Below are 25,273 nucleotides of genomic sequence, written 5' to 3' on the forward strand. Positions count from 1 at the left end.
ATATACAGCGGGTTTTTTTGCATTTTTTTATCGAAGTGTAGTCAGTTTACAATGTTATGTCAATTTCTGGTGTACAGCATAATGATTCAGTCATACATGAACATACATATATTCGTTTTCATATTCTTTTTCACCATTAGTTACTATAAGATACTGAATATAGTTCCCTGTGCTACACAGAAGAAACTTGCTTATCTGTTTTACATATAGTAGCTGGAATCTGCAAATCTCGAACTCCCAATTTATCCCTTCCCACTCCCTCCACCCATAACCATAAGTTGGTTCTCTCTCTGTGTGTCTGTGAGTCAGTACAGCATGCTTTAAAGTGAATCATCTTGAAGTTCCCTTCTCGAGTAATAAAATGGCATTTCTTTAAACTTAATTTCATGTGAGTGAATTTTCTGGTCCTAAAAATGATGATAGAGATTTTTGTTGTTGTTGCAGGCTTTGGCTGTTTTTAGGGAGGGTGCTTTTCTGTGCTTACAGTAGAAAAAGCTGCCACCGTCAACACTCATCAGGCGCTCTGTGGACGGTGCTGCTATGTGAATGCTCTGCAGACATTATTTCATTGACGCCTGTTATTAGCTAGGTCTTTGTAGCCTCATTTTGCAGATTGTGAAATCAAGGCTCAGTGCGGTTAAACACGTTGCCCAAGGTGACAGAGCTGGTCACAGGCTGAGCAGAAAGATCCCGTGCTAGCCAGCTAGCCAGTGCTGGTTCTCCGAGAGTGGTCCTGACCAGCATTGTTAGCAGCACTTGGAGGACTTGCTAGATGTGCAGAGTATCAAGCCCCACCCCAGACTGCTGAACCGGAAACGGAAATGCTGAGGGTGGACCCCAGCAATCCGTGTTTTAAGAGCCCTCTGCGTGATGCTGATGACGCAGCTTGAGTTTAGGAACCACTAGGTGTAGGACAAGGTCAGGAATTGTAGACTTTCTTAGACAGAAAAAAAAAAAATTAAATCTCCATTTAAAGTTCTTTATAACTAATCTCCTCCAAACAGGCAATTCAGATAAACAGGAGGAAACTGTTCAATAAAAGAGATTTTTCTCTTTCCAGAGTTGTTGAACACATTAGGTTTTATTTAGCCCTCCTAGGTGTGAGGCACATTGCTATGCACTTGACCTCAGTCATCTCTTTCAACCTTCAGGTGGTTGTGAGGATTAACTGAGATTGTTTTCTACATTACATAGAAGAGGAAAGAGACGCTTAAATCAGTTAAGGAGTTGCCTCCTGTCCGGCAGGTCACAATTGGCAGAGCCAGTCTTCAGAACTGATATATTAATGAAGAGAACATATGCCAATCACAGCTGCCAGTATCACGACTTGAAATCTTGGAATGGCCCCCATTTGTAAATGATGGGGTTCAGGATACGCTACCCACAAATATGGCACCTTTGGTATATTGAATGTTTTAAGCTGAGGAGTTTGAGAAAAGGGTGACCTTCCCACCTCCTCCCTCCCCTCCCCTATGAAACAGGTCATAAAGCCCACATGTTAGAGGTTCCCTCCCCAGACCTGGAGGAAAGAAGCATCCTCATCTTCTGAAGACAGAGGGACTCAGAGAATCCGAACAAACAGGACTTGCTAAGCCCCCCACCCCAGTTTACTACACTTGCCCTGTACTCCTGGACTCTTACATTTCTGCACAGCTATTCATTCTTCCTCAAAGCTAGCGCAAAAACACTCAGTTGTAACTGTTTCTTTGGGTCCTCACTTCCTTATGCAGGCCCCCATGTCACGTAAAACTTGTGAATGAAAAATATTGCCTCCCATATGAATGGACAAAGGGTTTTGCAGCCATCAAACCATCCCATTCATTGCAGCCGCCCCAGCGGTGAGCCCGAGGGAACTCAGGGTGGAAACAGGATGCCTGGCCGTCTAGCTATGGGTGCCCCCCTGAGGAGACTCAGGATGGGAAATAACAGGACACTGGCCCTAGAGAGCTAAGGTGCATATCACAGCAATGATTTCAGTGAACCCATTCTTGCATTTTCCCACACATAGAAAAGAGCTTAATTCCTTGACTTAAAATAGCTGGTTTTCTTTAATTACCAGTAATCTATTTTTTTAGTAGCATCTTGAAAATCTTTTTTTTTTAAATTGAGTTATAGTCAGTTTACAATGTTGTGTCAATTTCTAGAGTAGAACACAGTTTTTCAGTGATACATGAACATACGTATATTCATTGTCGCATTCTTTTTTGCTGTGAGCTACCACAAGATCTTGTATATATTTCCCTGTGTTATACAGTATAATCTTGTTTATCTATTCTACTTATGTCTGTCAATATCTACAAATTTCGAGCTCCTAGTCTATCCCTTCCCACCCTCCTCCCCCCCGGCAACCACAAGTTTGTATTCTATGTCTGTGAGTCTGTTTGTTTTATTTTATGTTCATTTGTCCCTTTCTTTTCTTTTCTTTTCTTTTCTTTTCTTTTCTTTTCTTTTCTTTTCTTTTCTTTTCTTTTCTTTTCTTTTCTTTTCTTGATTCCACATATGATCGATCTCGTATGGTATTTTTCTTTTTCTTTCTGGCTTACTCCACTTAGGATGACATTCTCCAGGAGCATCCATGTTGCTGCAAATGGCATTATGTTGTCAGTTTTTATGGCTGAATAATATTCCATTGTATAAATATACCACCTCTTCTTTATCCAGTCATCTGTCAATGGACATTTAGGCTGTTTCCATGCCTTGGCTATTGTAAATAGTGCTGCTATGAACGTTGGGGTGCAGGTGTCATTTTGAAGTAGGGCTCCTTCTGGATATATGCCCAGGAGTGGGATTCCTGGGTCATATGGTAAGTCTACTCCTAATCTTTTGAGGAATCTCTGTACTGTTTTCCACAGTGGCTTCACCAAACTGCATTCCCACCAGCAGTGTAGGAGGGTTCCCTTTTCTCCACAGCCTCTCCAGCATTTGTCATTTGTGGACTTTTGAATGATGGCCATTCTGACTGGTGTGAGGTGATACCTCATTGTAGTTTTGATTTGCATTTCTCTGATAATTAGTGATGTTGAGCATTTTTTCATGTGCTCATTTGTATCTCTTGATTGATCATTTGTATCTCTTCCTTGGAGAATTGCTTGTTTAGGTCTTCTGCCCATTTTTGGATTGGGTTGTTTGTTTTTTTCTTATTAAGTCGTATGAGCTGCTTATATATTCTGGAGATCTAGCCTTTGTCAGTTTCATCTTTTGCAAAAATTTTTTCCTATTCTTTAGGTTGTTGTTTTGTTTTGCTTATGGTTTCCTTTGCTGTGCAGAAGCTTGTAAGTTTCATTAGGTCCCATTTGTTTATTCTTGCTTTTATTTCTATTGCTTGGGTAGACTGCCCTAGGAGAACATTTCTGAGATGTATGTGAGATAATGTTTTGCCTATGTTTTCTTCTAGGAGGTTTATTGTCTCTTGTCTTATGTTTAAGTCTTTTATCCATTTTGAGTTTATTTTTGTGTATGGTGTAAGGGAGTGTTCTAGCTTCATTGATTTACATGCTGCTGTCCAGTTTTCCCAACACCATTTGCTGAAGAGACTCTCTTTATTCTATTGTATGTTCTTGCCTCCTTTGTCGAAGATTAGTTGACCAAAAGTTTATGGGTTCATTTCAATTACCAGTAATCTTTTGATGCTCTGACTACCTGGTCTTTGTTGCAAAAACTCCTATATATCCTGGCTTCTCCCTTACCTCTTCAGAGCAACCCCTTAGACAGATCTGTGAGGCTGCCTCCCAGGCTTGAAATCCTCAGTAAGTCCGCCAAATAAAACGTAATTCTCAGCTTTTAGGTTGGGTTTTTTTTTTTTTAGTCTACAAACTCATATTAAATAAATCTGTGTGCTTTTCTCCTGCTAAATTTGTCTTTGTCAGTGTAATTTTCAGACCCAGCCAGGAACCCTAAGAGGGTCAAGGAAAAATTTTTCCTCCCCTTACACAAAGAAGCATTTTTCTGAAAATATGTATGACATAAAATATATATGTATATATTTTTATTTAAAATCTGTCTGAAGTTCAGTATTGGATACTGTTTAATTCTTTTAGTCACCCACTTGCTGTATCTATTTTAGACCATAATTATTATACTGCAACAGTCGGGAGCTCTTAATTAACTTGATTCTTTCAAGGAAATGAGGATGGGAAAAAATTATTTTTCATATACTTACCTCTAAATGTAAATAGGTACTTCATAAGCACCCCTAAAAACACAAATACCTCTCTCTTATGATCAATAAAAATCAGCATTTAAGGATAAAAAAGTGTTAACCAGGACTTTTTAGTCTTTAATTAAAAAAAAATCAAACTCACACAACAGATGAAATATACTCTATGAAAGGAACATAATATTTCCTTTCAGTCAATAGAAACAGACATAAAATGTCCTCAGCAGGAAAACCTGTCTTCTAATACTTAACACTGATTCTAATAAATTAATAAGGAACATATGGTTTTTAAACTACTTTTTTTATTTTACTATTTTAATCATTTTTATGTGTACAGTTTAGTGAGTGGCATTAAGTACATTTACATTGTTGTGCAACCATCACCGCTGTCCACACACAGAACACTTTTCATCTTATCAAACTGAATCTCTGTTCCCATTGGGTAATAACTCCCCATTCCCCACCCATCCCCAACCCCTGGTAACCACTGTTCTACCTTCTACATTCAGATTCATCTCTCCTCCCTTTTTGTTTAAACTACATATTCTTAAAACCGTATATAGTAAGCAGTTGCTCTGAAATCGTGCCTCTTCAGAACTTTTAATGGGCTAATACAACTTCCCAGGCATCTAAGCCAACACACTATTTCTGCTAGAGAATTACCCTCAGTATCTTGTAGTAGCTTATGGTGAAAAAGAGTATGAAAATGAATATGTGTATATTCATGTATGACTGAAGCATTGTGCTCTACACTGGAAATTGACACAACATTGTGAACTGACTATACCTCAAAAAAAAAAAAAAAAAAAAAAAAGAATTACCCTGAGGACAGTTCTGCTGGTGCCTCCATTGCTCTTCTGCTGTGGATTTTCTTCCTCCAAGTACCTGATGATTCTCTTAAGTTCAGTGAAATGCAAAAAGGAGCCTAGTTTTTGGATGCTCCCCAGAGCCAAGTTGCCAGGATATTGTTTGCAAATAAAGAAAGAGTTTGTGCTAAGTGGTAGTCAGGGTGAAATATTTGCCAGAGAGCTCTTTCTCAAAGGGTATGAAATATACAAACTGGTTAAGGGCATGGGTTTGGAGTTAAACAAAAAGAGCTTCAATTCTGGCTTTGTTGCTCAAGAGATATGATCATCAGCCAGTCTTAAACCCACCAGGCACTACACCACAGCTACCATGTCTGGGAAATGGGGGTGCTAATGCCTACCTCACAGGTATTATGAGGAATAATTAAGTTTTTGTTTTTCAGAATGTAAGTTAGAGATTATCCCTCTTCTGCTTTAAACCTTCAGTGACTTCCTACCTCATTCCAAATAAATTCCATAGTCCTTCCTGTCTCCTTACAAGTTCCCTACACAGTCCATCACTTCACTGTCCCACTGACATTCCCTGGAAATATTAGGCCCACTTAAACCCCAGGGCCTTTGCACTTGCAGCTCCCGCTCTCCCCCCAAGTATCCTCAGTTCTCATGGTTCACTTCCTCACTTCATCTTGGTCCTCCTCCAAGTCACTTCATCTGAGAAGCTTTCATAATCATTCTTAAAAAAAAATAAACCTGTGCTCACACCACCACACACAAGCCCCTTACCCTTTTTGATTTTATTTCCCCATTTATCAATTCTTAATATATTATTTATTTACCTCTTGGTCATTGTCAAAATCCCCCCTAAAATTTATAATCCAAGAGACAGATACTTGGTTTTTATTTACTGCTCCGTATGTCCCCAGCAGGGATTTCATTCATCCCTTTACAAGTACTTAGTAAGCATCCATGATGACCCGGAAATTTCTGTTATTTACCTGGGACTCAAATTTATTGTTGTTTAAATGGTTCCTCATTTTTAAGGAATTTAAAGGGTACCAAGGAGCTGAAACTGGAGCTCCTTTTTTGGAGGAGGGTTAGCAGGAGATGTCATCTGTGGCAGCCACAGAAGCATGCCATTTAGATCTCCTTCCAGGAGAAAACTGTCACTAGGAGTGAAGTCAGGGGACAGCCACCAGCTGCAGCATCCTCACCCCTGCAACGTTCAGCTGCAGCTCCCAGCCAATGAGTGACCTGGCAGAGACCAGAGCCGGCCCTTTCCTGCCCCAGATGAGGCCCGTCTGGTGGGTGGTCCTTGCCCGGGGGCTCCCATCCACCGAGCGGAGATGTTCTCAGAGCTGCACTGCGGTCTGAGACCCTTCCTTTCCACTCCTCTTTCCTCCCGCCCCTCCTTTCATGGGTGTTAGTTCTGCCTTGTGGTTTGAAGGCTCTCCCCACCTACCCCTTTCTCTTTCATAGGCATTCCCTGTAATAAATCTCTCATACCTCCCAGGTCTATCTCAGCATCTGTTCCTAGATGACCCAAGTGATGCAGCAGCCCTCCCCTCAGGGTCACAGGGTCACCTTCTAAACCTTCAGCACAGCAGTTTTGGAAGCCAAGTCTGCTCACTGCAGAATTCTCTAGGTTGCTAGCAGTGGTCCTCGTGTGCATGTTCCAGTGATTTCTACACCTCTTTTAGACACAGTAAAAAGTGATAGGGCATGACTGGCCCTGGGAGCCAGTGAGGATTGTGTATCTTTGAAGCCTTAACATAAGCTATTTCAGAAGATTAAAGTGGGAAGGGAGTGACGTATCGTGCAGCTAGTGTAATGAAAAGTACTTTTATGAGCTGGATTATTTAAGTGGGAAATGCAGACATTCAAAGGGAAATCCCATGGCAGTCATTTGAGATTCCTTTCCTTTCAATGACTCTATTCAGCATGGACTGTTAGCTCCATTTGGCATTAGTTCAAAATGTTATTTCTTTCATCGGCCCCTTCAGATGTATGTCTTCTGTGTTACTATATGTCAAACCTCTTGCCCCCTGTCATTTATTATTCTGGAGCCAATTGTGTCTTTATTAGAAGTGGTTTACTGAGAAGAAGGATTTACCAGCTTATGGTCCTGTTTCAAGCACTTCTGCAAAGCCACATCTTCTGTATGTTCTTAGAAATTTTTTTTTTTTGAAGTGGAGGAATGTTAAAGAAAGCATTATTCTTGTTAGTCGTTAAAGAATAAGACAGACCATATTCAGGAGCCTACGGCAGCGGGGGTTTTTGCAAGAGGGGAGGGAGGTTGAGCTCAACTCTGAATACAACAAGGAAAAAAGAGAGTTATCACCCCGGAGCAGGTGGGGGTCAGTGGGAAGAAAATTAGTAAGAGAAAATATCAGCGGTAAGGAGAGATTTTGGCTCAACCAACGTAACAGGATTCTTGTTGAAGGCAAGCCAGGGTGATCAGGTACCACCTTGGAGATGGTGAAGGTTGAACCAGATCAGATTTCAAGGGTGGTCCGATACTGAGGGTGGGGGATTCTGGCTAAACCAACTTCGCAGGATTCTCGCTAACACTGTGCAGTGCAAAGAGGGCCATGGAAGTCCAGAAGTCAAGGCCTAGCTGGGAATAAGATTCAGAGAAGTCTGACTAAAGTTTGCTCAAGGAGAGAATCTTTGAGGCAGGGTCAGGGAGGGTGACATACACATTTTAATATTTGCAGTAAATGTTTGTTACAAAAACATTTCTTTTCCTCCCTGGCTCCGAATCAGCTGGTCTTTAATGTTTCCTTATTTTAGTTGCCACGACAACTGTTCTGACAAACAGGACAGCTTTCCTGCCCAAGAAAGTTACTCTGAGTGAGCATCCACTCCTTCTAAAGGCATGGTTTGTTGACTTTTTTTCTTCTTTCTGTAATCTGTGAGGTCGTTGCCAAATATCTCAGGAATCAGTTCGTCCAGTGTTCGCTGGCAAGAGTTGGGGAGCCTGTCCCAGTGTCCTGCCACAACACGAGAGCCTTCACGGATCCGAGAGCATCCAGACTTGGCCTCAGAATGCCCGCAACAGAGATGCTTCTGGGAGGGAGAAGGACAAAGAGAGATGGCTACAAAGAGTTGGGCATCTCAAACTGGCAGGCCTTCAAAGTTAAGCCCCAGTGATGTAACATCTTTGTCTAGAAGTAAAAGGGAAAGCGGGGATTCCCAACTATGGATGCCCGGAAAGTGAGCAGACAGAAATAGAGAGGTTGGCTCTTCCAGGAGCCTCGTCCAGGCAATGCCTTCCTCTCCCCAAACTCAGATCCTCGTTGAGCTGACCGAATTCTCACAGAGCCACAGATATAGCAGAGACCTTGTTAATAATAAGCACCATCAGGCTGGCGTTCCATTTCTTTTCAAAATAGAGAACAATCAGGAAAGGGGCAGTGGATTCCTCTTGCTGGTGTTCAGTAGGCTTCATCGACTCTTCCAAGCCACGTCGCTTAGAAAGGTGATGATGGTCTTCGTTTCTGAGGTCAGAATAAAATGAAATGAGTGTATGAAGTCCTTCCACTTGTTAATCAGAATAAGGATCCAGTGCAGCTCACGGTCATTGCTGAAGATGCTGCTGGTGGATGTAACCGGTGTTCCAGGTTCTCGTCCCGTCCCAAAAAGAATTCAGAGACAAGACTTGGAGGTTAAAAAAGTAGAGTGAGGATTCATTAAGTAATGGATAGGACACACTCAAGGCAGGTTCGGGTGAGCGGCTGCCCCAAGTTCCTTAGGCAAGTTGGTTACATAGAATGTAAAAATGAATGGGCAGAATATTCATTGGGGAGGGGAAGGTTTAGGGTCGTATTCCCTGATTTTCATCCCAACTCCACCTTCCCAAAGGGAGGAGGGATTTTTGTCCTTATTTAGTCTGGATCAGAAGTGTCATGGTGTTGGTGCATGATGGGGACTTCTAACCTGCAAGGCTGATTTTATTCAAATGAGGGCATAATGAGCAAAAGGTTACATTCAGACACTGGAGATTCCTGCCTTTTCCCACCTTTGTTGGCCTTCAGGCCAACATCACCCCAAAGTTGTGACCACTTATCAGCCCAGAGGGTCCTGCTTTTCCTTCTCTGCCCAGGGACCCCTGGTGCTTACATGATGTGTGGTTTCCTGCCTTTGGCCTGTGTCCCTCCTTTCTGCCCAATTCCTGTCATTTGGTCTGTGTCCCATTTCTCTGCTCATATCTAGCCATCTGCCTTCTCTGACAAAATGAACTCTGTAAAGGCTCATGATTGGTTACTGAGGGGGAGAACTTTTCACTTCTGTTTCTGTGGAATTGAGAATCCAGGCCAGATAGCAGGTCCAACACCCTTGAAACTTGCCGAGCAGCTCTCTTGTTGGCCCCTTCAGCGTCTGAGTGTGTGTGATCCGCCGCATCAGGGAGGTGCAGGGTAAGGGCTCCCAACTCAGGGACTGTCTCCTCTGGTCACCCCTCCCCAACCTGTGCACGCAGAGGGAAGACCTGAAACTATGTTCTGGCTTCTGGCGACTTGTCCTCTGTGCCTGATGCGTAGACTGAGGCTGGCTCGAGAGCAGAAAAACAGACACAATCTGACCTCCAGCACAACCGTCCTGTGCAGGAACCAGACTTTGAACGAGTCCAGCTCATCAGTAATTTGCAAGCCCTGAGTCTCCCTCATGCTTGGACCTCCAGGTCTGTGTTCTGGGTCTGTGGAAATAGGAGGGGACTATTGCTCGTGGTGAAGACCCACACGGCAGAGATGCTCTTTCCACCGAGATGCAAATGTAGTTCTGCTGCATATCTTCTGTGTCCTCTTGGGCAACTTGCTAACCTCAGAGAAAAATCTGTAAGCTAAGGGTGGTGGCATCTACCACACTTGTTTCTTGGATGATTCACCATAATCAGTCGTAGCAACGTGAGGAATAGTCCCTGTTACTGTGTTATTATGCTGATAATCTAATGATGCACTGGGTACAGATCATACATCAAGCCCCGCAGTGCCCACAGGTAGCCTGTGAGATGGGTGTTATTTTTGATGTTGTCATCCTTGCTTTTGGAGATGAAGAGACGGAGGTCAGATCAACCTGTAAGTAAGTGTCCAGCCACGTTGGGGTCAGGTCTGTCAGACCCTAGAACCAATGTAAAATGCCCATAATTTCGTGTGTTCATTAGATGGGTTTCTTGCTTATATACACGTGGTCCTTCCCCATTCCAAAGTCAGCTGTCCTGCAGAAATGTGCACCACTGGATAAAATGCGTTAGGGATTTAGGTTGAAGACAGAAAAAAAAAATGGGAAAGTATCTCAAGTTAGGGGCAACATTAGCAGGCAGCCACTCTACGGGCAGCAAAAATGTCCCATACAATTGAAAGAAGTGACCTGCAGATCTGCTACTTGTGATCCTGGTGGCCAGAGCAGCGCAGGGAAGAGAAACAGGTGTAGGATTCAAAGTGTCTGTCAGACTACAAGGAAAATGACAGAACAGCAAAACAATTTTTCTTTATGCTGAGATCCGAGGAAAACTGCTGAGACCCCTCCACCACAACATGGTAATAAATACACTCTGTACGGTTATGGGGTTCACGGGGGGATCCATAGGAAAAGCGGTAGTTAGAACTGAAATGGCCCCGAAGCCCTTCTAACCGGAGTGGTGGTTACCGGCCTTCCGTGGCAGGCGAACAGCAAAGCCTCCTGCAGGCGTGGCGCTGGGCAGTCACCTGGGCCCCCTCCCTGGCAGTGTCACTCTCTCCCTTATGGGTCTCAAAGCCGGTGTGATTCAAGTGTGTGCTTCGCGTAGCCACCAGTCTCAGCGCTGCCCCACGGGCTGCACGAAACCAGCCAAGACACAATTTCCATGCCTCGATGGCCTCCTCAGTAAAATGGGGATAATAATCATACCGCCCCTGTAGGAAGTTGGGAGGTTAATAAGTTAATGTGTACAAAGTGCTCAGAGCATGGCCTGTGCTTAGCACGGTTTTGGTGGTTGTGGTTTATGGTGCTATTTATATTTGCTAAAGATCCCGAGTGGCCTTTTCCTAACTCAGACTTCCCTGGTCTCTTTCCAGCCTTAATTAACAAAGCCCTTTTCTCTTCCTCCAGTGTTTAATCAAACCAGGAAACAAGGAGCCTCATGTTTACCCAAAGGGAGAGCCTACCAGGGCTCTCTGTTTGTTTACTGACAACCCAAAACCCATTGATTTTGGGCAGAGTGGGACCTGCTCGGTCAAGGCTGACAGAGCAGAACAGACATGGGCTTCTGGTCCTTACCAGCCATGGCTTTAAAGACTGCTCTCCTCCCAACCTTTTTCCCCCTTATCTCAAAAACTGCACGTCTGATGTGGTAACCACCAACCACATGCAGCTGTTTCAGCGAAAATGAACAGAGAACCTCAGGGCGTCTGGTGCACCAGCTGCGTCTCAAGGGATTCACGGCCCCCGCGGCCCTTGGGGCTTCCATGCCGGGCTGTACTCATCTTGCACATTTGTGTCCCTTTTTCATCATCACAGAAAACCTGTGGGACAGTCTTGGCCAGTCGCCCTGAATTACACCGTAGCTGCTTTCTCATAACTGTTACCAACTGGTCAGCACGTATGCGATCCTGGGCACTTAGACCTTCTCAGCTTTGAGAGCCCCGTGAGGTGGGTCTCAGTTTTCTCGATTTACAGATGGTGAAGGCTGATGAGATTAAGTGGCACCACTCGAAGATTCCATGGCTGACCCCTGGTGAGGAGGCTGATGTTCAAACCCAGGAAAAGTAAACTGCTAGATCTCGGCCCCAGGGCCGCCTCCTGAGGGGTCACTTTCTCAGAAAGCAGGTGTCTCCTGATGGAATGTGGAACTCCTTGTGCATTTCGCTCCCCTCCATTCTAATCTACCCAACCAGTCCCGGGCACCAAGAGTCCCTGAACAGTTAACATTTAATGTATGTAAAGTTGAGTTACCACGTTTATGAACTGGTCCAAAATTACTCTCCCTCCCTGGTAGTAAGATGTATCTCTTCCTTGTTTGATGATGCAGACCCCACAAGAGAAAGGCGTGGGGGCATTTGCAGTTAAGTTGGGTAGTGATGGTGGGCGAGAAGGCGGGGAAGGAATGGTGACAAATAACCACAAATCACAATGAAAATCACGTCGGCCGCCTGGGATCCAGAAACCCCACCGAGATACTTTCCTCCTCTTCAATCAGACTCTTCTTCCTACTGAGATCTCTGCCACTCCTTCTAAGAAGTGGGAGTAAATGTTGTTTAACCAAATAACTTTTAAGTTGAAATAAAGGGGAAATATTTTGAATCTAAGTCATTTTGGAATTAAGTTGAATCTTTGGAAGATAGACTGTGATATTGAATACTGTTGAAGGAGCAAGTGTTAGGGGAAAAATACTCTCAAAATAAGGTAAAGACACAGCTTTTAAATATACTGTATCTTGGATGAAATGGGGGCAGTGTCTCCGGAAGCCCCTAGGTGCACCAGCCCCTCAGACCAGGGATCCTTCAGGCAGGAATAGCTTCTACCTGTAGTGTTTCCAGCAAAAGTGATTCTTCTGGCTTCTTCCCAATAAAACGGCCACCTGGCCCCAAACTTGTTCACAATTTCACAGGAGTTTCTGTTCTTTATGCATCATTTCTCCCAGGGACCTCAGGAAAGAGTTGGTTTGGGCTGGATGAGTTAACTAGTCCTTGAGCTCTAAAGTGTGACTGTGATGAATTTTATTTTATTTTATTTTATTTTAATTGAAGTACAGTTGATTTACAATATTGAATTAGTTTCTAGTGCACAACATAGCGATCCATTTAAACATATATAGTCTTTTTCATATTCTTTATCATTATAGGTTATTACAAGCTATTGAATCTAGTTTCCCGTGCTATACAGTAGGACTTTTTTGTTGTTTATCTATTTTATCTATAGTCATTTGTATCTGCAAATCCCAAACTCCTGATTTATCCCTTTCCTCCATTTTCCCTCCTGGTAACTGTAAGTTTGTTTTCTCTGTGAGTCTGTTTCTGTTTTGTAAATAAGTGTGATGTATGAACTAAGTCACATGAAAACTGAAATTCTGAGCCCCCGGAAAGTTCCATCGTGGTTTGCTCCCTTCCTGGAGACTCCCAGTGTCATTTGTTAACTGCAAAACAGACAGATTTGTGAGGGAGAAAGGGCCCAGCCTCCTCTGACATCTGCCCTGCCGTGCCCAAGTCTGGAGGAACTTCTTCCTGACAAGAGAACTGGGGATGTGGTCACGAGGCCGTAGCCCAGGTTGTGGTCAGGAGGTACCTGTGTGACATTTAACGCTGCTGTTGGGGAGAAAGAATAGAGTTTGTGTGTCTTTACTCGCTGAGGTCAGGTCCCTCTGTTTGTTGCAGTGGCAGGTGCCAAGAAATCTAAATAGGTTATATTTCAGGTCCTTTCAGCTGACTGTCACAAACTGGCCCTCAGATTTTCATGGGTGGTTTGAACACATTTGATCCGAGGATTTTCCGGCCACAGCTGACAAGTTATTGTGGGCTTTGTTGGAAACCTTGTCATTAGCATCTGCCAGGCCTTCTTAGAGGTCTTGCTGGGAAATTTCTGTTCTGACTGTTGCCTCTCCTAACATCTGATGTTTGATGTACCATATGGGCACCTGGTTAGTGATACTTTTTCCCCTTTTGCTTTTGTTGTGTGGGAGCCCCGAGCCAAACTGGCATCTTATCTTCACTGTGTAGGACCTTATAACACTGAAAACACTGCCTTTTACTCAGTCCTTATTTTGCTCTTTGGCCTTATTTTCCTTCTCTTTGCCTAGAATTCTTATCCCAGTTTGAAAATGGTCTCTTGGTCATGGCTTTCAAACAGTCCTGCTCATCCAGGAGGGATTCCTAGGAGGTACCTCAAAGCCACACCCAACCTCTAGGATGAGTTTGTATGAATTAGAAAAAGATGCTGTTCCTCCAGGGAGACAGGCTCAGTGTAGTGCCCTTGTGTTTGTGTCTGTCCATAGCTGCCCTCCAGGGACTGACCCTGATGGATTCTGGGTCTGGTCAGTTTCCTCAATTTGAGTAAGTTCTTATTTATGGTTTATGAACTGGCCAGCTGTGAAATATTTTATTCATTTTATTTTTCAGTACATGAATTTAGTTTCAGTTTGTTTTTGATGCGCTAAGTTCTTGGAACACAAAAGTGAACGAGAAAGTTTCAAGGACTCTGCCCTCATGGAGGTTATACTCTGATGTGGGTGCCAGGCAATAAATCAATACACAAAGAAATGAAATTATTGCAGACTATGTTTGTTGCAAGCAAGGAAATAATCAGGATACTATAATAGAGAATAAAATGAAAGGTCTATTGGAGAGGTCAGGGAAAGCCTCTCTGAAGAGGGGATCATTAAGGTGAGGCCTATAGGATGAAGAGGAGTATCTAAGGACAGTTGGAAGAGACTTCTGGGTGGGAGAGAACTGCAGGTGCAAAGGCCCTGAGGCTAGAAGAGCTTAAGAAGTTCAAGGAAAAGAGTTCTGATGGTTGTAGTGAACCAGGAAGGAAATCAAAGATGGAAAGTGATGTGAGATAAAGTCTCTAGGAGCCAGATGATGCAGGACTTTTAGGCTTGGGGTTTTATCCTAAATATGATGGGAATCTATTAAATGGTTTTAATGAACTGATTAAAAGTCTGAGGAATCACTATGGCTGCTGTGGAAAGAAACAGTACAAGTGGGAAGATCAATCTGTGGGAGAGATGGTGATGGTTTGGACCAAGGTGGTAGTGGTGGTGATGGAGTAAAATGGATATATATGAAAAATGCTATAAAAATGGACTTATGAATGGAATGGTAAGGATGACTCTTCGTTTCAATAAATGGATAGATACTAGTGATATTTATTGATCTCAGAACGTCTTGTGATGGAGAGGCTTGGAGAGAGAGGGTGAGGAGTAAAGAATTATGGATACATTATGAATATGTTAATTTTGAGACACCTGTGTGGGGATATCAAGTAGAGAGTTAGACGTCTGAATTTGGAACTCAGACAGGACTGGCCTGCTATTATAAATTTGGGAATCATCAAGAAATAGATGGTATTAAAGCCCTGGGGTTAAAAAAGATCTAGGAACAGTGGAAAGGAGAATTCCCGGAGCCAATTCCTGTGGAGCGTGTAGAGGTTGGGTACAGAAGGAAAAGAGATGAATGGAATACAACCAGGGTATCAAGATTGGAGAGTGTTTCAAGGAGGAGGGAATTATCAGCTGCTTAGAGATCAAAATCAAATGAGAAAAGGAATGTGTGCCCTGCATTTGGCAGCATGAAAGTCAGTCATGGTGAACCTGGCCAGAGACATGTTAGCAAGGGGTAGGAATTGAAGGCAGATGGAATTGGTCAAAGATAGTATGAAAGGGAGGTAGTGGAGTCAGTGCATATAGACAGACTCTTCAGGATTCTATGCCCTGAAAGGGGATCAGAGACATAACATGGTCAATGAAGGAAGAAGTTGGGACAGCTAGAATATACCTGTATGCTGATAGGAATCATCTAATAGAGGAAAAAAAATGATATGTATTGGGTGGTGATAAACAAAAGACTGAAATCCTGTGTAGGTGAAAGAGGATGGAATCTGGAAGAAGACTGAGCCTAGAGCAGAAGTGGGGGGATTGAACTTTGATGGGAGAAACCATGTTTCATTAGGAGGAACGAAGAAGAAAGGTTCCCATCTGATGAGTTTCCTTTAGTCAGTGAAGCACAGTAATTGGCTGGGAGTAAAAGGGTTTGAGAAGAAGCAATGAGATAGTCTTTTCGAAGAGCGGGGATCCTTTTAGGGAAGGATTACAAGGTTGAAAGTCATGTTGACCATCCACTTGAAACTTGTAATCTTGAATTTAAGCCAAAGCCAGACAATCCAGTTTTGTGAGTTTCTTCATCAAGCTCAGTGATAAAATATGGACAGGATGGACTTAATTTTTTGACCAAGAAAACAGAAAATGAGATGTAGGAGTTGAGGATATTTATGAGGAAGTGACTGATATTGGACCATGTAAATAAGCTGTACAAGGATGGAAGGAAAAAGAAGGGAAGTCTGGTGGTTAGTGGGAGATCAGCAGGGCTAATGAATAGGAAGTTGCAAAGAAGTTAAATTAATATAGGAGAGTGAGGATTGTAGAGCTAGAGGCTAAAAGGATCAAATTAAATGGTCCAAGAGTGGGATGTTGGGATTCCGAATTCTCGGGTGGAATCTGAATTTCCAGGTGGTAATTCAGAATTAGTGTCCAAGGGTACTAAGTAATTGAGAGAGGAAGAACGAAAAAAAAATCATTGCAGTTAGGGAGGCCAAGTAACTGAAAGTTCCACCTCAAAATAAGCTAGAAAGCCATTCTTACTTATCATGTATATTTCATGGATCATCTCAGATCCTTATTTGGCAGTGGATAGGGTGCACATGAATACATAATAATGTTGGGAGCTGGTTCATTGTGGGTCTACCCTGTCAATACCATTTTAGGTCATGCTTGTGAACACTGTGCACCAGGATTCTACATTACCATTAGGATGTTCCTTGGGAAGTATTCTAAAATGTATTGATTCTCATGGTTTAATTAATTGATTATTCTCATTTCTCAATCAGTAATGACGTAAGACTCTATATGGCCTTTGGGGTCAAGTTTAATTCCTTTGGTGTTGCATGCAACACCCTTCCGATCTAGCCTTATTTATGTGACTAGACTCATCCCCTACCATCCCCTTAAGATGTTCTAACCACACCAACTCCTCAGAAGTCCCTGCCATTGGGTCAGGCTTACATGTCTTTACAAGGGCCACTCCCTCTGCCTGCCACGTACTTCACCTGGATAACTTGGACGCATTCTCTTTGACCCATCTGAAGTGTCAACTCCTGGGTCAAGCCTTTTCTAAAAAGTTGATCCAACCAAAAGTGCATTTTTGTGGATCAAAAACATCACATATTGGCAATTGTATGTTGTTCGTAATTTGCTACCACAAATATCAACCTGAACCACACATTAGGGAGAGCGGCTACCACCTGCTGAAATCTAACTCTGTGATTCACATTTGTAGTACAAACATAAAGGTACTCTACACTTATCATCTCATTTCAATCTCGAAAAGCTAAGTGTAACTTCTTCCTTATATTAGATAAGGATTCTGAGTCTTAGAAAGGGTCTTTGTAAGAGAAAGTGCACTATCAGGAAGTGGTAGAGCTGGGTTTTGACTCCAAAAGCAAAGGTCATACCACACCCCTTCCTTCGTCTTAGTCATTGCTGGGATTGCAATGCTGAGCACAAACCTGGTACGGGGTTGAAGTATGTATGATAATGCTTCATCTGTCAGAAAACCACCCAAACAAATTCGAAGGCTGGCTTTGTTCAGGGCCCCTGGGACTCTGAATTCTGACACTTTAAGGTGGTCTAGTATCTTGATGTTGGGTTTCCTTTGATGAACGTTGCTGCTTCCCTGGAATTTACAGAGATACGTTTTGATGGGTGAAACTGAGAGTCTGGACTACGCTTGAAATCTTAATCCTGTATTTACCGTTTGTTTGTTTGAAGTCACTGCCCTGCTCCTGTTTGCCAGACCGGTTCCCTATTACGGTGTTATTATCTAGGAGGACAAGCTCTTCAGATCATGAGAAGAACGTGTGGGTTTGTTGACACGTGGGTGCCAAGTCTCGGTGTAATGCAAACAGAGGGCAGAGGGCATCTGACTTCATTTCCTGAACACCTTTTTTTTTTCCTTCATTGACATAGAACTTTCCTGGTGCTCTTGAGAACAGTGGTGCTTTCTTGCTAAAGACCAGGAATTCTTAGGCAAATACCACTTAGCTAACAGGCCCTTGCATTTGACTAACGTTCCTTCTTGATTCAAATTTTGATTCTGTGGTTTTCAGTAGCGTTTCTGATGTCAAAGTCCACAGCAGTGATTTCAGACTTTAGTGTGCATTAGACTCACCTGGAGGTGGACGGCTTATTGGAACACAGATTTCTGGTCCTCACCCTACAAACTCTGATTCAGTCTGTCTGGCCTGAGCCCTAGATTTTACAATTCATTCAAGCTCCCGGGTGATGGTGATGCTGCTGTCCCAGGACTATATTTTGATTAGCTCAAAATCTTGCTTAAGTCCTGGTTTACCACATACCAAATGAGGTTGGCTATAAAAGCAAGAAGTTCAAGTATTTTCTGAGTAACTCTGAATGCTGAATTGTATAGATTAAAAAAAAAAATTAGTGACTTAAAAATAATTGTCTCCTAATTTCTGATATTATGTCAGGGACAGGCAACAGTTCTTTTTGTGTCGGGGGAGACCAGTTGGCTAGAACTTGAAAGTCCTTCTTCCTTCCAGGAACCCTTTTTCCAAGATCTTAGAGAAAATTTCTCCTCTGTGCCCTTCAGGACATTAGTGTGTTTTGTTCTAAAAACTACCCTAAAGGAAGATGCCATAGAAAATTGATCAGTCTTTCAGTGCAAAAATGAAAAGCAAGGAAGTTTCAAAATGAAAACATTCCATAATATAATAAGAAATATGGTCATTAGATTCAGGATGTAGTTTCCCTTGTTTAGAGGCTAAAAGATACTTGCATTTTTATTAGATTCAAAATGGTGTGAGTGAGACATGCAGATCAACACATTTCTTTTTAACAGGAATCTTATGTGTTTGAACCCAACTGCCTCTTCAAAGTGGATGAATTTGGCTTCTTTCTGACCTGGAGAAGTGAAGGCAAGGTATGGCACAGAAACAGCAAGCTACTCCTTCCGGCTGTCAGGGATAAGGCATTTCATTTCTCGAAGGGTGACCAAGCACCTCTTGAGGACACGGGCCCTATGCTTATTCATTCATTCAAGATTTTTAAAAACATGCCTCTATGTGCCAGGGGTTAGGGATCCAGTGATGGTTAAGGACACGATCCTCACCCTGAGATCAAAGTTAGGCATCAAAAAAAAAAAAAAAAAAAGGAGTTACAAGTCATTGAGAGTTGTGAAGGAGAAGTTCGGGTTGTTACAAGAGCTTTACTACAGGCAAGTCTGGTTTAAATCTTGGGAGTTAAGAAGGTTTCCCAGAAGAGAGATGTTCACGCTAAAACTGCAAATGTGCATTAAGGGTATTTTCATCTGGTTATATACCCCAGGGTGTAACTCAACACATGGCACAATGTACCCATTTAATGAACTTTTGGGCTGAATTTACAAAGAGTAGCATCAAGTTTTATAATTGTTAGCATATTCACACTTAATCTTTCATGTGCACATGTCTATTTAATCATATACATATGTTATTAATGATATTGTATATATAAAAGTAACAACATTTTATAATTATTCAGAGTTGCACTTATAAATGTATTTGAACTGGAATGTTTGGGGTCTTGACTATTTCTGATAGTTGGAGATTACTACTACTACTACTACTACTACTACTACTACTACTACTACTACTATTATTATTATTATTATTATTATTATTTTAATCCTGCTTCTGCCTAACTCGAATCAGCACTGCCTTCATCATCACAGACACCTGCTGGTTACTTTATCTGCGCCATAGGTCTGGCGGAATTTAGGCTCACGGCTGTGCTACGTTCTCTCTTTGCAGGAAGGGCAAGTGCTAGAATGTTCCCTCATCAACAGTGTTCGGCTGGGAGCCACCCCAAAGGTACCCGTGATTGGTGTTTGCTGTTCTTCTAAACGCACAATGCTATTTAACCTGGTGCCGCCTCCAAATCATCAGCTGGGAATGAAGAGCAGGCACAGTTTAGAAGTCATCTCTCACGGTTGGGTGATTGGGACTGTATTGTGTTTAATGATATTAGAAATCATTATTAACCTTTGAAAATGACAACCTGTGTGTGATGCCAGGATCGAAATAAACAGTTCCCTTTATTCCGAAATTAATTTGAGAAGCACCCCCTCCCACTGCCACTCCATGCGGCTTCTTTTTCAGCAAACAGTGAGTCCCTTCTGGTCTGTGCTTGACGTGGAAATTTACATGGTGTGGATGGTTCCATATTTGTACACCTGTGTGTGCAGACACTGGCTCACCTTGAAGGCTCAGTTCGCCTCTGAGAGAAAAAAGAATGACAAAGCACATAAGTAAGCCCTCTTCACGGTGACTGATTTGTTTGAATAGGAAGCTGTTTGCATAGTGGTGCTAGGAATTTAAAAGATGTTTTTTTCCTAGAATATTCTAGCACAGTATTTATTCCCTTTTCCATAATAACCCTGCAGGTTTTTAGATGTTTAAAACAAGATCATGTTTCTCATTTGGTTTCTGATTTTTTTGTGGGATTTTTTGTTGTTTTTTGTTTTTGTTATTTGTTTTTTTTTGGGGGGGGTTGTTTTTGTTTTTGTTTTTTTGCATTTGGCTACCCTCTTTTATGTTAGCTAAAATTTCTGTGTAACTTGGTTGGCATTTTCCCCTGAGTTCTTTTGGAGGGCAAAGCCACTGTCTTATTTGCAAATTAGGGTAAACTTATGCAGTCTTCATTCCAAATGAGGATGCTTTGATTTCTTGAGATGGACATACTCATTCTTTGTGCCCAGGTATTTGAAAGACAATCTCATTTTTGAGTAACTTGTGGTTGCTGATTGTGGCAGTGCCCTGTGTATATGTGTAACCCTTCAGTGGCCATCCTCTGTGAGAGACCTCTTCAGCCTTTGTGGACACAAGCAGGTCCCAGTCAGAGCCTTTCCATCCTGTTGCTACAGCCCAGGTCCTCCAATAACTACAACCAAAAGTTGAAAGAAAGACCTTCCTTCCTAGACTTCTAAACCAGTAATATTATAATACCTTTCTTGCTAATTGAGTTCTAGTACTGCCTAGTGTTACAGATTTTACCTGTACAGGTTTTAGAATAATGCTAGATACCTGGGCATTTTTAGATAGAAAGAAAACATTTGCCCTGATATATATTTTTACATCAAACGTAGTTTCTGTTTACCATGGTTCTGCCATGCTCTGGGATCTAACATTTTTTCCTATTTGTATAATTCTGTACAGGATCCCAAAATTTTGGCTGCTCTTGAAGCTGTTGGAAAATCAGAAAATGATCTGGAAGGGCGGATAGTCTGTGTCTGCAGTGGTATCGACCTGGTGAACATCAGTTTCACGTACATGGTGGCTGAAAGTCCAGAAGTAACTAAGGTAACCTGAGTGAAGCAGCCTCCCTCCCTTTCTCTCAATCTGTACGTATGTGGTGTGCTTAATTTTCTGTGTATAATATAATTTTAATGTATATTTTAAATTGTATACCAATTTCATTTAAAACTTTTTAAAGAAATGTTTCCATTGCCTTGCTGGAATGTTGGTCCTGAAAATTCATCATGTGCAGCACCCTTTTAGCGTGTCACTCACGTATGCCAACAGCCCAGCCACCTACAATGCTGTGTTGGAGCTGCCTCTCAAACTTGAATGTGCACAGGAATCACCAGGGGTTTCATAAAAATTCAGATTCTGGGTCAGTAGGTCTGAGGTGAAGATAAATTCTCCTTTTCTAACAAGCTCCCAATCAATGCTGATGCCGCTGGTCTGAGAGCCACACTTTTTTGAGTAGCCAGGGGCTGTATCAGCACTGCCCAGTAGAAATATAATGCAAGCCACGGGTGTAATTTAGATTTTTCTACTAGCCACAGTTATAAAGTCAAAAGGAATAGGTAAAATTAATTTCAATAAAGTAATACTTTAACTCATCATATCATTTTTGTAGATATTTTTGTAACTGAAGTATAGTCAGTTTACAATGTTGTGTCAATTTCTGGTGCACAGCATAATGTTTCAGTCATACGTATACACACATACATTTGTTTTCATATTCTTTTTCACTATAGAGTATACAAGATATTGAATATAGTTCCCTGGGCTATACAGTAGAAACTTGTTGGTTATTTTATCCCAATATATCATTTTTTTAACCCAATATGTCACTTGAACATGAAATCAATAAAAAAGTCAATTAACATTTTTTACATTCTTCTGTTCATGCAAAGCCTTCAAAATCTGATGCGTTTTCAATTCAGACATGCTACATTCCAGTAGCTACACGTGGCTCCTGTCTACCCTGTTGGACAGTGCAGGTCTAGATGATGAAGATATCCAACTCAACCCCCACCTCCCGCAATGAGCTATTACTAAAGTGTGGAGTTATGGTCCATCTTAATACCATAAGCAGCAAACCATTGCCCTAGCAAGTAAATCTCAAGGAGATTTCAGCCAAAGTAGAAAACCTCAAATTGGAATCACTTTCCTGCAAGTCATTTGCCTTCAGGGCAGTTTTACATGTGAACAGCGTACCCATTATCTTTGCATAATATGTATGTAGAGGCTTTTGCCATTTGCTCTTCCACTGCAGAGACCTGGGTTTGGGAGATTGGGGGTTGGGGGCAGGTAGCATTTTTCTTCTCCCTTGATCCTGCAGGTTGAAGCTCAGTACAAGGTTGAATGAGAAAGGTCATCGTTAGAAATACTGACTTTTAGAATCTGAAAGGAACATACAGGTAAGATTATTTGAAAAACTGAGATTAGAAGATTTAATGCTAGACCCAGAGCTTTACAGAGCAGTACTGAGTTCTGCAGATTCTGAGACCATCAAGGCTCGTTCGCCCTCACTCACAAGGTATGGTCCACATTGCAGCTGCACAGGCCTCACCTGGGAGCTCCTTACACATTAGCATCTCAGGCCCCCGACACCTACTGATCCAGAACCTTCATTTCTAACAAAGCCCCCAGTGACTTGTATGTATGGTGAAGTTTGAGAAGCTCTTTGCTGTGGTTTTGGTGCCAGGAGTGGGTGGTCCATGTCACATGAGAGCCTTGCTTCTGTGCTTGCGGTTGTCTGGTTGGCTTATGGTTCCAGATCACCTCGTTTGGAGAGAACAGATTTTGCCGTGCCTTGAAGTTCTTTCATTATGGTGCTCAGAGCAGCTCCTAGTCTGAATGGTTTCTTGAACCCTGCTGATCTAAACAAGCATTGTTCCTGGTCCTTGGAGTTCACACGTACATTATTTGCTACAGAGATCTTTCTAGTTGCTGTTTGCCATAGCAACGTTCAGTCCCAGAAGTCCATGCTGACCACCTACAAAGAAACAGATTTGTTAATTGGATAAGGCTCTTTAGCTGCCTGAAATTTTGCAAAAATAAAGTAGTTTCGTAGACCTGTGTATCCTGGCTTTTGTCAACTCATTGTATTACAAGATACAGTATGATTCGTGTGAGTTTAAGATCTGGGCTTGGGACCAGGTGATCTGGGCTTGATCCCTTGCTCTTCTGCTTCCCAGCTGTGTGACCAAGACAGACAGCTTGCCTCTCTAAGCCTCATCTTGTTCATCTGTGAACTAAGAACAGTGCCAACATGTCTGCTCTCAGGACTGCTGTGTGGATTACACGGGTCGTTACTTGGAAAGTGCCGAGCGTGTCTTGATGTGTGTTTGCTATTCTGATCACAGAATTTTAGAGCTGGAGAGAGAACTTAGGACGGGCTTCCCACCACCTCATTTTTCAGATGTGGAAAAGGAAACCAAGGAGTTACAAGAACTCGCCAATGTCTACACAGCAAGCTAGGCCAGAGTCCAGCCTAAAACTCAGGCCTGATTTCCAGGGTGATACTGTCCACCCCACCTCACCCCCGGGCAAGGGCAGTCCCGGGAAGATGGCTCAGATCAGTAAATCCATAGTGTTTTTGTTTTCCACGGTTTGATTGCTATCAGGCTTGGTTCATTTTGTTTAAGAGCTGTGGTCCACAACCTGTACTCGTGAGTACGTGCTTTATATGTGTATATTTCAGGTGGAAGTCTGTACTTAAAGATAAGATTTGGGTTTGTTGTTTTTTTTTTTTTTTCTCATAGTAGCCTTTTCACTGAATTTAAGATTGGCTCACCAAACAAGTAACGACTATGAAATAATTCTGTACTGGATCTTTCAATTCAAACTTAATACTATTTAAGTCTGCTCTTATTAAAGAACCTAAATGTTTCAGCTTCTGGGAACTATTAGTTAAAATTGTATATTTCATTAATGGTGTAATATATCAGTGTTAATCCCAACTGGACAGCCTGTAATTATTAGAGCATGTCCTTTCGGTTAAAAGATACTAGGAAAAGACGATATTGAAAAACATTTCTTCACTATGTGTACAAGGATGTGGATAATCCTGCCCACTTCCTGAGTTTGAAACTTAAAATAACTATATTAATCCAGATTATAATACCTACCGCCTCCAGCCTTGACAATATTTTGCCCATCAGCACTACTTTATTGCTAGGTATGTGTTCCTCTGTATGTGTTACTGTCCCTAACAGAACACACAAGCCATCGAAGTGAGAGGATTTATACAGAATACACAGAGATGTAATTACCGCAGATCAAAACGATGGCAGATTTCATAAATTAAATCAGGTCAAGTGAGAAATATCAAGCTGTCTCCTGGTGTGCCTGGGCTGGGGTTGGTGACTCAGTCTGTGGGACCACTTTGACATGAGTGCAGCTTAGGAGCCCCGAATCTTGGGACTGTGGAATATGCTGTGTGCTCTCCTAGCCAGTTTATCAGAAAGCTCAGTTAAAGCAAGTCATCATTTTGAAAAATAGCACTTACAAACCTTAAACACTAACTTGAAGCCTCTCAGTGTGGTCCAGTTGCTGGCCAGTCGTTTAGTGTCAGGGCCGGTCTCTGCTCCACGTATGGGTCTGTTGGTTGGGGTGGATGTGCTTTGTGCCTGCATGTCACCCATAATGCGTTGTCTGATATATCCAGTTTGGTTTCTTTGAAGTAGAACTGAGACTTTAAAGGCACTCATGGAGCAATCGGAGTACGGAATCCTACAACCGTGTGACTTCGTTCCCTAATCCTTTAGTTGTCTTGTTCACCCAGAGCTTAAGAAAACAATTTTTAGCAATTTGCCTTTAAAGAGATCTTTCCAAATAGTCACCTAAAGGCACAATAACCCTCCTCCTCTCCACAAGCGCATCTCATTGGTTCATGTAATTTTTATTACAACACAAACAGGTTTGGAAACAAATGTAAGTGACTCCTGGCAAGCATGCGAGGCGAGAGAAAAAAGGTACCATGTGTTGGAAAATAGCTTATTAACTGTGAGAGTTTGGCATTTCTCTGGGTGGGCAGAGTGTTTTGCTTGTTCTGTGTGCCTCCACCACGTCTTGGTCTGACCAGTGAGATACAAGTTTTTAGAGGATTTCTAGTATGGAACTTGTGTAGGAGAATTTATTTGAGATTCTGGAGTCTGTTCTTAATTCTTGGGCTTTTATGACACGTACAGTCTGAGCATTCTGAAAAATTCACGTAACCAAACATTTAATCCAGGCAAATGGGCCAACCTTCAATTCACATACTCTTCACGGAGGACTA

General features: G+C 42.2%; 1 protein-coding gene across 2 annotated transcripts in view; it reads left to right on the plus strand.

The window, feature by feature from the left end:
* The window catches only part of PLCB4 (phospholipase C beta 4), a 356,606-nt gene that overhangs the window by 209,530 nt on the left and 121,803 nt on the right, over nucleotides 1-25,273 (plus strand). For both annotated transcript variants that reach the window (XM_064475875.1, XM_064475874.1), the window contains 3 exons: nucleotides 18,564-18,644; nucleotides 19,513-19,572; nucleotides 20,917-21,060. In XM_064475875.1, the coding sequence (XP_064331945.1) occupies nucleotides 18,564-18,644; nucleotides 19,513-19,572; nucleotides 20,917-21,060 (285 nt within the window). The remainder of the gene's footprint in view (nucleotides 1-18,563; nucleotides 18,645-19,512; nucleotides 19,573-20,916; nucleotides 21,061-25,273) is intronic.

Source organism: Camelus dromedarius, chromosome 18 (assembly GCF_036321535.1).
Source record: "Camelus dromedarius isolate mCamDro1 chromosome 18, mCamDro1.pat, whole genome shotgun sequence".
Lineage (NCBI taxonomy): Eukaryota > Metazoa > Chordata > Mammalia > Artiodactyla > Camelidae > Camelus > Camelus dromedarius.